The following is a 13,617-nucleotide window of genomic DNA, read 5'->3' as shown; positions in this document are numbered from 1 at the left end:
TTGGACTTTGACTTGGACTCGGAGGCCGGCTTGGACTTTGACTTGGACTCGGAGGCCGGCTTGGACTTTGACTTGGACTCGGAGGCCGGCTTGGACTTTGACCTGGACTCGGAGGCCGGCTTGGCCTTTGACTTGGACTCGGAGGCCGGCTTGGACTTTGACTTGGACTCGGAGGCCGGCTTGGACTTTGACTTGGACTCGGAGGCCGGCTTGGACTTTGACTTGGACTCGGAGGCCGGCTTGGACTTGGAGGCCGGCTTGGACTTTGACTTGGACACGGAGGCCGGCTTGGACTTTGACTTGGACTCGGAGGCCGGCTTGCACATGGACTTGGACTCGTAGGCCGGCTTGCACCTGGACTTTGAGGTTGAGCCCGGCGTGGTGCCGGCGTGGGAGGTTGGCGTGGTGCTGGTACTGGGATTAGCCTTAGCCCTGGACTTGGCGTTGGAGGTTGACGTGGTGCTGGCACTGGGGCTAGCCTTGGACATGGACTTGTCATTGGGCTAGGTGCTAGTATTGGTGCAGGTGGCTCGTCTGTTGGTGCGGGCGGAGCCAGCGGCAAGGCAGGCAGCAACCTCAATGGAAGGAGGTCTGCCTGTGCCACTGACACGCCCTCAGCCTTGGACGTTCCCCTCAGCGCGGCGTGCAGCGCGCTGAGGGGAATGTCGGGGTGGCTTGAGACTGGGAGCGAAAGCAGTCCTCCGCGTCCGCTATCCTCGCCATGAATAGCTCCCAGGCCACCACTGCTTCGGCCGGGAGATCCTCTTCCGGCAGCTCAATGTCGTCCTCGCTCTCCCATGGACAAGAGTCTGCTCGGAGCTCCCGGAAGATCTACATCTCTTCTTCCTCGGAGAGGAACACCTGCTCTGGCTGGGGCTGGAGGAGTGCGAAGTGGCTTCTGGCTCGATCCATTCTGTCACGCTTCGTGGTGCACTTGCTGCGCGGAGTTGCCACTTCGTGAATGCACACACGACCAGTCAGCAGGATTGCAGGTAGGAACAAGTTTTAATATAATGAAACAAAAGAACACTGGGGCAAAAGGGGAAAAACAAAGCGCGTGCCAATGCACGGAAAGCTAATGTTAAAACGTAGCAGGAAACAGAAAACATTAAACGACGTGCCACACGCACGTGAAGCTAAGGCGGAACTTAGCACAAAATAATCTATGATACCAAATACAAACCGTGACGTGTTGCGAAAAGCAAACAATGGACCGAGGACGAACTAAGGAATCAGGTGGGCTTAAATACACAAATAATGTGTGTGACAGGAGCCCGTGCGGAGGAACGCAATATGTTGGCATGGTGACTAATACAAACAAGGAAGTGCTCAAACAAGGATCGGCAGAGTCCAGAAACAAAACATGAACAAAGACATATAAAAAGGGCAAAACCATAAACGATCCGAGTCACGGATCGTGACAAAACCTTGGAGAGGACCGCAAATGTGGGTAACCCCCCCTCCAGGGGAAACCGGATGCAATGGACGTCGAGTGGGTCTGACATAATATTGTAAAAGTCTAGTCCAAAGTGGATCTAACATAATAGTGAGAGTCCAGTCCAAAGTGGGGCCAGCAGGAGTCCACATTTCAAATTGTTTTTGGAAACTGTGGACGTCGTGTCCTCCGGACCAAAGAGGAAAAGAACCATTCGAACTGTTCTAGGCGCAAAGTTGAAAAGCCAGCATCTGTGATGGTATGGGGGTGTATTAGTGCCTAAGGCATGGGTAACTTACACATCTGTGAAGGCACCATTCATGCTGAAAGGTACATACAGGTTTTGGAGCAAAATTATCATGGACGCCCCTGCTTATTTCAGCAAGACAATACCAAGCCACGTGTTACAACAGCGTGGCTTCATAGACTGGCCTGCCTGTAGTCCAGTCCTGTCTCCCATTGAAAATGTGTGGCGCATTATAAAACCTAACATACCACAACGGAGACCTCGGACTGTTGAACAACTTAAGCTGTACATCAAGAAAGAATGGGAATAATTCCAACTGAAAAGCTTGAAAAATGTCTCCTCAGTTCCCAAACCTTTACTGAGTGTTATTAAAAGGAAAGGCCATGTAACACTGTGGTAAAAATGCCCCTGTGACAACTTTTTTGCAACGTGTTGCTGCTATTAAATTCCAAGTTAATGATTATTTGCAAATAAAAATTAAGTTTCTCCGTTCGAACATGAAATATCTTGTATTTTCAGTCTATTCAATTGAATATAAGTTGAAAATTATTCATTGTATTCCGTTTTTATTTACCATTTACACAACATGCCAACTTCACCGGTTTTGGGTTTTGTACTCCCGTGTGGGAACTTCATACGCCAAAACCAGTACAAAAATGGTTGATCATGAGTATCGTGACGTCCCTTACTGGTTACCCTGGAAGACACCCACCATGGTGTAGTTGTGAGCGGCCCTCTGCAAGTCATGGCAGCCCTGGGCGTCAGCGTAAGAGCGGATGCCCAAGCAGTTGGAAGGGTGGAGCTGCTTCACCAGGAAGGAACTGCAGGCCTGGACTACAGAGGACAACTGTAGCAGACAAGAGGCTGACAGCAGATACTCAATGGTGTCCTCCCTCAACTCCAGGCGACCTGCAGGACATACAGGTGTGGGGAAAGGAACGCAGGGTAACAAAAAAAAAACGAAAAAAAACGTTAATATTTTATAAAGTGTTTTTAAAATGTCAAGAATGACCTAATGCTGTAATGCAACTTATACAACTGCATGTTCCAAATAATAATTATACTTTGACACATTATTAAGAACATATATCACGCTATAAACACGTTTTTAGTCCTGTTGTATAATATCAACAAAAGAATAAATCAGAAGAAAACACAAAATGTTAACTGTAGGTTCATGTTTGTTTCTATAAAGGCAAATCAAGTAAACTCACCCCAAAGTTAGAGTGAAAGCGATGGTTAAATCCATTTATTGTGGCGTTTTTTTTTTATAGGTATTCATTTTACTATAAATATAATCATAATAATAAAAAAAATAAATACTTGCATTGTTTGGGTAAACAGATTATTTTTGAACCATTCTCAAAGAGTCAAAAAAAAATCTCTATATCTTGTGAATAAGTTTCCCCTCTGTGCTGTCCGCCATTTTACTCCCCACCCAGTTTCTTCTTCTTTCCTATTTTTGGCGGACGGCACCATGCGCAAATAACAGAAGCTTCGACGGCCTTCAATTGACTAAGCAGCACTACCTGTCGTTGTCTAATCTTGAACGGGTTTGTGCTGAAAACAAAGTTTTGTTGTGCTTGTGCAATGACAATGAAGACCGACCTACCTGCCTGTCGTTGTAAAGTGTGAATTACAGGTGCTCTGAGTGCAAATGTGTGTCTCACGCAAGTTGGAATAATACTGGCAAAAGTTTAAGTTGAAGAAAATTGTTTTAATACTTATATGTGAATCGTTTTTATTAATTAAACAAAATATTTCTTATACTTTAGAATTGTTTTTTTTACCTAAAGAAAGTAGTTCATAATTATACTTGTGAATTGTTTTTTCATCCATCCATCCATTTACTACCGCTTATTCCCTTTTGTTTTTATACTTGATAATTGTTTTTTATTGAACAAAGTTGTTTTTATACCTGCAAATCGTCCTTTTATTTGAAGAAAATAGTTGTCATACTTGTGAATCGTTTACTTGAAGAAAATTGTCATACTTGTGAATTGTTTTTTCACTAAACAAAATTGTTTTCATACTTGTGAATCTTTAAACATTCAGAAAATTTAATGATATACTTGTGAATCGTTTTTAATTTAACAAAATTGTTTTTATACTTAAAAAAATGTTATAATTAAAGAAAATTGTTGTTATATGTGTTAATCTTTTTTTTTACTTGCAAAAAAATGAGTTTTTATACATGTTTTCTTAATGGAAGAACATTGTTTTTATACTTGCAAATTAATGTTATTAAAGAAAATTGTTGTTATACCTGCAAATTGTTCTTTTACTTGAAGAAAATTGTTTTTATACTTCTGAATCGTTTTTTACTTGAAGAAAATTGTTGTTATACTTGTGAATTGTTTTTTCACTAAAGAGAATTGTTTTTATACTTGTGAATCGTTTTTTTTACATTCAGAAAATGTGTTTTGATACTTATGAATATTTTTTTGTAATTTAACAAAATAGTTTTTATACTTAAAAAATATTATAATGAGAGAAAATTGTATTAATACGTGTTAATTGTTTTTTTTTACTTGCGGAAAAAACGTTTTTATACTTGTGAGTCATTGTAAGTTTCCCCTCTCTTATGTCCACCATTTTACTTCCCACCCGACTTCTACTTCTGTCCTATTTTTGGCAGACAGCACCATGCGCAAATGACAGAAGCTTCGACAACCTTCAATCGACTAAACAGCACTACCTGTCGTTGTAGAGTTCGATTTATGGGTGCTCTGAGTGCAAATTTGTGTGTCGCGCAAGATGGAATAATTTAAAATTTTTAAATTGAAGAAATGTGTTTTTATACTTGAATGTGAATCTTTTTTTTTAATTGAACAAAATAGTTTTTATACTTAAGAATATTTTTTTGTACTTGAAGAAAATTGTTGTTATACTTTTGAATTGTTCTTTTACTTGGATAAAATTGTTGTTGTACTTGTAAAACGTTTTTCCACTCAAAAAAATTGTTATACTTCCGAATCGTTCTTTTACTTAAATAAAATAGTTTTCATGCTAGCCAATTGTTATTTTACTTGAAGAAAATTGTTTTTATCAAGCGAATCGTTCCTTTACTTGAAGAAAATAATCGTTCTACTTGCAAAACGTTTTTTCATTAAACAAAATTGTTTTTACACTTGTGAATCGTATTTTTTTACTTGCAGAAAATGTGTTTTTATACTTGTGAAACATTTTTTGGTGTTGAACCAAAGTGTTTTTATACTTGTGAAACGTTTTTTTTTCACAACACAAAATTGATTTATACTTGCCAGACGTTTTTTTACTTGAAAAAAATGTTTGTTAAACTAGTGAATCGTTCTTTTACTTGGAGAAAATGATTGTTCTACTTGTAAAACGTTTTTCCATTAAGCAAAATATTTTTTACACTTGTGAATCTTATTTTTCTACTTGCAGAAAATGTGTTTTTATACTTGTGCAAAAATTTTGGGTGTTGAACGAAATTGTTTTTATACTTGTAAAACGTTTTTTTCACTACACAAAATGTATTTATACTTGCCAGTTTTTTTTACTTGAAAAAAAAGTTTGTTATACTAGCGAATCGTTCTTTTATTTGAAGAAAATGATCGTTCTCCTTGTAAAACGTTTTTCCATTCAACAAAATAGTTTTCATACTTGCGAATCATTTTTTTTTACTTGCAAAAAATGTGTTTTTAGACCTGTAAAACATTTTTTTAATTGAACCAAATTTTTATACTTGTAAATTGTTGTCGTAATTCAAGAACATTGTTGATATACCTGCGAATGTTTTTTTCACTTGAAGAAAATTGTAGTTCTACTCGTGAATTATACTTGTACAGCGCTTTTCTAACTTCAAGGTACTCAAAGCGCTTTGACACTATTTCCACATTAACCCATTCACACACACATTCACACACTGATGGAGGGAGCTGCCATGCGAGGCCCTAACCGCCACCCATCAGGAGCAAGGGTGACAGGTCTTGCTTAAGGACACGACGAACGTGACGAGGTTGGTATGAGGTGGAGATCGAACCAGGAACACTCAGGTTGCTGGCACGGCCACTCTCCAAACCTCGCCACGCCGTCCCCCCAAAAATTGCTATTCCTTTAAATCGTTTCTTTACTAAAGACAATTGTTTTTTGTTTTTTTTACATGCGAATCATTGACCGTAACGAGGGAGTAAAAATATTTTTGTGTTTGTGGAGTTTTGGCAGTAATTTTACTCCATAGCACTATGCACTTTATTTTGTTAAACAAATTGTATGTAGCATTTAATACCACAAATTTGACTAACTGCACTAGAGCAAGCCCGGTCACAGGCAATTACAGAGCCCGCTAGCCTGGGTATGGAGTCAGTTAAGTTAGAACTAGCCAGCGCTAGGCTGGATGATCCCTGTACACATAGCAATTTTCGTAGAATAATACACAACTCACAAAATGTTTTTTCTACTGTGTCTATGACTACGTCAGAGTTAGACATGCGTTCTACTGAGGTGGCAAATTATGATGAGTTCAGTTTATCGCAGCGCCAAGTAGACAATCTGAAAATTCCCGTCATATCAATTCCTAGATATGGTCGTAATTATTTTAAGTACACTGCGCATAATAAACGCAACATTATTAATATTGCTACTACGGATAATTTTATCAACAACTCCTTAAAACAGCCCACTACCTATAATATGGGCTTTTTTAAACATCAGATCTTTGTCTCCCAAAACGTTATTAGTCAATGAGGTCATTAGAGACAACAACCTTAACGTCATCGGTCTTAGCGAAACCTGTCTTAAACCAGACGACTTTTTTGCGATAAATGAGGCATCCCCTCCTAACTATACGAATGCGCATATTGCCCGTCACCTCAAAAGGGGAGGGGGTGTCGCACTAATATACAACGAAAACTTTAACTTTAGTCCTAACTTAAATAATAAATATAAATCGTTTGAGGTGCTTTCTATGAAGTCTGCCACACCTCTGCCTCTGTGCCTGGCCGTTATCTACCGCCCCCCAGGGCCCTATTCGGACTTTATTAGTGAATTCTCAGAGTTTGTTGCTGATCTAGTGACGCACGCCGATAATATAATTATAATGGGGGACTTTAATATCCATATGAATACCCCATTGGACCCACCGTGCGTGGCGCTCCAGACTATAATTGATAGCTGTGGTCTTACACAAATAATAAATGAACCGACGCATCGCAGCGGTAATACGATAGACCTAGTGCTTGTCAGAGGTATCACCGTCTCCAAAGTTATGATACTCCCGTATACTAAAGTAATGTCCGATCATTACCTTATAAAATTCGAAGTTCAGACTCATGTTCGGCAAGCTAATAATAATAATAACTGCTATAGCAGCCGCAACATTAATGCTGCCACAACGACGACTCTTGCGGACCTACTGCCCTCGGTAATGGCACCGTTCCCAAAGTATGTGGGCTCTATTGATAACCTCACTAACAACTTTAACAACGCCCTGCGCGAAACCATTGATAGTATAGCACCGCTGAAGTTAAAAAAGGCTCCAAAAAGGCGTATGCCATGGTTTACTGAAGAAACTAGAGCTCAGAAATTATTATGTAGAAAGCTGGAACGCAAATGGCGCACGACTAAACTTGAGGTGCACCATCAAGCATGGAGTGATAGTTTAATAACTTATAAACGCATGCTTACCTTAGCTAAAACTAATTATTACTCAAATCTCATCCGCATTAAAAAAACGATCCAAAATTTTTGTTTAGTACAGTAGCATCGCTAACCCAACAAGGGACTCCTTCCAGTAGCTCCACCCATTCGGCAGATGACTTTATGAAGTTCTTTAATAAGAAAATTGAACTTATTAGAAAGGAGATTAAAGACAATGCGTCCCAGCTACAACGGGGTTATAGTAACACAGATACGATTGTATATACGGCGGATACTGCAAATATCCAAAATAGTTTCTCTCGTTTTGATGAAATAACATTAGAAGGATTGGTACAACGTGTAAATGGAATAAAACAAACAACATGTTTACTTGACCCACTTCCTGGGAAACTTATCAAGGAGCTTTTTGTATTATTAGGTCCATCAGTGCTAAATATTATAAACGTATCACTTTCCTCGGGCACTGTTCCCGTTGCATTCAAAAAAGCGGTTATTCATCCTCTCCTTAAAAGACCTAACCTCGATCCTGACCTCATGGTAAACTACCGACCGGTGTCTCACCTTCCCTTTATTTCGAAAATCCTCGAAAAAATTGTTGCAGAGCAGCTAAATGAGCACTTAGCGTTTAACAATCTATGTGAAACCTTTCAATCCGGTTTCAGGGCAAATCACTCGACTGAGACAGCCCTCGCAAAACTGACTAATGATCTATTGCTAACGATGGACTCTGATGCGTCATCTATGTTGCTGCTCCTCGATCTTAGCGCTGCTTTCGATACCGTCGATCATAATATTTTATTAGAGCGTATCAAAATACGAATTGGTATGTCAGACTCAGCCCTGTCATGGTTTAACTCTTATCTTACTGATAGGATGCAGTGCGTCTCCTATAACAGTGTGACCTCGGACTATGTTAAGGTAACGTGTGGAGTTCCCCAGGGTTCGGTCCTTGGCCCTGTACTCTTCAGCATCTACATGCTGCCGCTAGGTGACGTCATACGCAAATACGGTATTAGCTTTCACTGTTATGCTGATGACACCCAACTTTACATGCCCCTAAAGCTGACCAACACGCCGGACTGTAGTCAGTTGGAAGCGTGTCTTAATGAAATTAAACAATGGATGTCCGCTAACTTTTTGCAACTTAATGCCATAAAAACGGAAATGCTGATTATCGGTCCTGCTAGACACCGACCTCTATTTAATAATACAACTTTAACATTTGACAACCAAATAATAAAACAAGGTGACTCTGTAAAAAATCTGGGTATTATCTTCGACCCAACTCTCTCCTTTGAGTCACACATTAAAAGCGTTACTAAAACGGCCTTCTTTCATCTCCGTAATATCGCTAAAATTCGCTCCATTTTGTCCACTAAAGACGCAGAGATCATTATCCATGCGTTTGTTACGTCTCGTCTCGATTACTGTAACGTATTATTTTCGGGTCTCCCCATGTCTAGCATTAAAAGATTACAGTTGGTACAAAATGCGGCTGCTAGACTTTTGACAAGAACAAGAAAGTTTGATCACATTACGCCTGTACTGGCTCACCTGCACTGGCTTCCTGTGCACTTAAGATGTGACTTTAAGGTTTTACTACTTACGTATAAAATACTACACGGTCTAGCTCCAGCCTATCTTGCCGATTGTATTGTACCGTATGTCCCGGCAAGAAATCTGCGTTCAAAAGACTCCGGCTTATTAGTGATTCCTAGAGCTCAAAAAAAGTCTGCGGGCTATAGAGCGTTTTCCGTTCGGGCTCCAGTACTCTGGAATGCCCTCCCGGTAACAGTTCGAGATGCTACCTCAGTAGAAGCATTTAAGTCTCATCTTAAAACTCATCTGTATACTCTAGCCTTTAAATAGACCTCCTTTTTTAGACCAGTTGATCTGCCGCTTCTTTTCTTTCTCCTATGTCCCCCCCTCCCTTGTGGAGGGGGTCCGGTCCGATGACCATGGATGAAGTACTGACTGTCCAGAGTCGAGACCCAGGATGGACCGCTCGTCGGGACCCAGGATGGACCGCTCGCCTGTATCGGTTGGGGACATCTCTACGCTGCTGATCCGCTTGAGATGGTTTCCTGTGGACAGGACTCTCACTGCTGTCTTGGAGCCACTATGGATTGAACTTTCACAGTATCATGTTAGACCCGCTCGACATCCATTGCTTTCGGTCCCCTAGAGGGGGGGGGTTGCCCACATCTGAGGTCCTCTCCAAGGTTTCTCATAGTCAGCATTGTCACTGGCGTCCCACTGAATGTGAATTCTCCCTGCCCACTGGGTGTGAGTTTTCCTTGCCCTTTTGTGGGTTCTTCCGAGGATGTTGTAGTCGTAATGATTTGTGCAGTCCTTTGAGACATTTGTGATTTGGGGCTATATAAATAAACATTGATTGATCATTGATTGACAAATTTCACAAAGGTCTCATAAAAATGTATCAACATCTAAAAATATTGTGAATAGGGTAAAGTATCCAGCTCAACCTGTAAGTTAACCAGTAAGTTTCCCCTCTTTTATGTTCACCATTTTACTCCACACCCTGCTTTTTCTTCTTTCCTATTTTTGGCGGACGGCACCATGCGCAAATGACAGAAACTTCGACAACCTTCAATTGACTAAACAGCACTACCTGTCGTTGTAGAGTGCAAGTTGGAATAATTTCAAATTTCAAAATTTTAACTTTGACAAATTTGTTTTTATACTTGAATGTGAACATTTCTTTTAATCGTATAAAATATTTTTTATACTTGAATCATTTTTTTTACTTGAATAAAATTGTTGTTACTTCAATAAAAAATGTTTTGTACTTGTAAAACGTGTTTCCACAAAAAAAAAATTGTTATACTTCCGAATCGTTCTTTTTTTGAATAAAATAGTTTTTACACTAGCCAATTGTTCTTTTACTTGAAGAAAATTGTTATATGAGCAAATTGTTCTTTAACTTGAAGAAAATGATCGTTCTACTAGTAACGTTTTTCTATTAAACAAAAAAGTTTTTTTCACTAGTGAATATTTTTTTACTCATAGAAATAGTGTTTTTATGCTTGTGAAACATTTGTTTGAGTTGAACCAAATTGTTTTTATACTTGCAAATTGTCGTAATTAAAGAAAATTGTAGATATAACTGCAAATTTATTTTTTTACTTTAAAATAATTGTTGTTATAGCTTTAAATAATTTCTTTACTGAAGATAATTATTTTTTGAAATTACGAATCATTGAGCGAACTTGGGGAGTAAAAAAATGTTTGTGTGTTTGTGGAGTTTTGGCAGTAATTTTACTCCATAGCACTATGCACTTTATTTTGTTCAAAAAATTGTATGTAGCATCCAATACCAAAAATGTAATACATCTCTAATAATATTATATTAACCAATTGTAAATGTAATAAGATATGTTAAATAAACATGAGTTTATTTTAGTTACCCGCTATAAAAGATTTTGGGTTATACTTCTATAGCACTTTTCTACCTTCAAGGTACTCAAGGTGCTTTGATACTATTTCCACCATAGACATCTTATAAGTAGACGCAGCATGGAGCGCTACTGCCTACTTGTTTCCTACCTGTCAACTGTCAGTTTAGGTTGCTCTCCGGCTCCTCATCACCATTTAAAGATGGCGGCCCAATTTCTCGCATCACAGCAGCCAATGCTGCGTCTACTTATAAGATGTCTATGATTTCCACATTCACACACTGATGGCGGGAGCTGCCATGCCAGGCTGTAACCATAACCCACCAAGAGTCTCTTGCTCAAGGACACAACGGACGTGACTAAGTTGGTAGAAGGTGGGGTTTGAACAAAGAATCCTCAGGTTGCTGGCACGGCCACTACCCCAACCACGCCACGCCGTCCCTAATTTTCAGTCCTATGATTTTTTTGGGAACAAGACTGAAATTGTATTGGCTTTGATACCAAAAAAATCGTCTCTGGTTGGAGGGCAAAATGTTGATCGGGACATCCCCGATCATTATCGAACATCGCTTACCACAACCTCTATCGCTGCGGTCATTTCCGCCTAAAACGTACTCTCCATTTGAATCAAACTGGATTGAAGCGTTCATACCTGTGTATGCGTATTGAACCAGGACCCACAATGCATCAGGGTCGACGCCCTCTATCTTCACCTCGTCCTGCTTAGCTTCCCGCACATCGCTGGTGAACATGGCCGCGAAGTAGTCCGACACAGATGAGAGTACCAGCCTGCGAGAAGGGAGAGGTTTCTTAAGAAAGTTGATGAATTGAACCTACTTTGTAATAAAAGATGATCACAAACACATACAAACCCCGTTTTCATATGAGTTTGGAAATTGTGTTAGATGTAAATATAAACGGAATACAATGATTTGCAAATCCTTTTCAACCCATATTCAGTTGAATATGCTACAAAGACAACATTTTTGATGTTCAAACTGATTATCTTTTTTGGGGGGGGAAATAATAATTAACTTTAGAATTTGATGTCAGCAACACGTGACAAAGAAGTTGTGAAAGGTGGCAATAAATACTGATATAGTTGAGGAAAGCTCATCAAACTCTTATTGGAACATCCCACAGGTGTGCAGGCTAATTGGGAACAGGGGGGTGCCATGATTGGGTATAAAAACAGCTTCCCAAAAAATGCTCAGTCTTTCACAAGAAAGGATGGGGCGAGGTACACCCCTTTGTCCACAACTGCGTGAGCAAATAGTCAAAACAGTTTAAGAACAACGTTTCTCAAAGTGCAATTGCAAGAAATTTAGGGATTTCAACATCTACGGTCCATAAAATCATCAAAAGGTTCAGAGAATCTGGAGAAATCACTCCACGTAAGCGGCATGGTCGGAAACCAACATTGAATGACCGTGACCTTCGATCCCTCGGACGGCACTGTATCCAAAACAGACATCAATCTCTATATCACCACATGGGCTCAGGAACAATTCAGAAAACCACTGTCACTAAATACAGTTGGTCGCTACATCTGTAAGTGCAAGTTAAAGCTCTACTATGCAAAGCCAAAGGTATTTATCAACAACATCCAGAACCGCCGCCGGCTTCTCTGGGCCCGAGATCATCTAAGACGGATTGATGCAAAGTGGAAAAGTATTCTGTGGTCTGACGAGTCCAGATTTCAAATTGTTTTTGGAAATATTCGACATCGTGTCATCCGGACAAAAGGGGAAGCGAACCATCCAGACTGTTATCGACGCAAAGTTCAAAAGCCAGCATCTGTGATGGTATGGGGGTGCATTAATGCCCAAGGCATGGCTAACTTACACATCTGTGAACGCAAAATTAATGCTGAAACGTACATACAGGTTTTGGAACAACATATGCTGCCATCTAAGCGCTGTCTTTTTCATGGACGCCCCTGCTTATTTCAGCAAGACAATGCCAAGCCACATTCAGCACGTGTTACAACAGTGTGGCTTCGTAAAAAAAGAGTGCGGGTACTTTCCTGGCCCGCCTGCAGTCCAGACCTGTCTCCCATTGAAAATGTGTGGCGTATTACGAAGCGTAAAATACGACAGCGGACTGTTGAACGACTGAAGCTCTACATAAAACAAGAATGGGAAGGAATTCCACTTTCAAAGCTTCAACAATTAGTTTCCTCAGTTCCCAAACGTTTATTGAGTGTTGTTAAAAGAAAAGGTGATGTAACACAGTGGTGAACATGCTCTTTCCCAACAACTTTGGCACGTGTTGCAGCCATGAAATTCTAAGTTAATAATTATTCGCAAAACAAAAAAATAAAGATTATGAGTTCGAACATCAAATATATTGTCTTTGTAGTGCATTCAATTGAATATGGGTTTAAAAGGATTTGCAAATCATTGTATTCCGTTTATATTTACATCTAACACAATTTCCCAACTCATATGGAAACGGGGTTTGTAGCATTTACAACAACGTGTCAACTTCACTGGTTTTGGGTTTTGTATTTTCCTTACCTCCGTAAAAAAGTTTTATTATGATCGTGCAACCTTAATAAAGCTGAGAGAGCGCAGCAATTTCTGACTTTTTGACCCAGCTATGTTGAAGTCTTTCTCCGAACTAGCATGCTATTCTAACCAGACGCTCAGACAAAGACACACCCAAATGAAAGCGCTGACAAAAGACTACGCCCGGCGCGTGATTAGCAAAGGAAGGCTCACTCCTCCGGTTATACTATTGTCAAATGTTCAGTGTCCAGAAAATATGATCGAGTAACTTCAACTTTAGCGGCAAGACTGCAATGAGGGAGAACAGCTACCCTCATTCATTCAATCAATCAATGTTTACTTATATAGCCCTAAATCATAAGTGTCTCAAAGGGCTGCATAAGCCAC

General features: G+C 39.9%; 1 protein-coding gene across 2 annotated transcripts in view; it reads right to left on the bottom strand.

The window, feature by feature from the left end:
* The window catches only part of klhl5 (kelch-like family member 5), a 108,212-nt gene that overhangs the window by 61,833 nt on the left and 32,762 nt on the right, over positions 1-13,617 (bottom strand). For both annotated transcript variants that reach the window (XM_061907145.1, XM_061907153.1), the window contains exons 3-4: positions 11,373-11,509; positions 2,395-2,591 (exon numbers count right to left, since the gene is read on the bottom strand). In XM_061907145.1, the coding sequence (XP_061763129.1) occupies positions 2,395-2,591; positions 11,373-11,509 (334 nt within the window). The remainder of the gene's footprint in view (positions 1-2,394; positions 2,592-11,372; positions 11,510-13,617) is intronic.

This window comes from Nerophis ophidion, linkage group LG01, assembly GCF_033978795.1.
Source record: "Nerophis ophidion isolate RoL-2023_Sa linkage group LG01, RoL_Noph_v1.0, whole genome shotgun sequence".
NCBI classification, from domain to species: Eukaryota; Metazoa; Chordata; class Actinopteri; order Syngnathiformes; family Syngnathidae; genus Nerophis; species Nerophis ophidion.
This window is presented reverse-complemented; position numbering and strand designations above follow the sequence as displayed.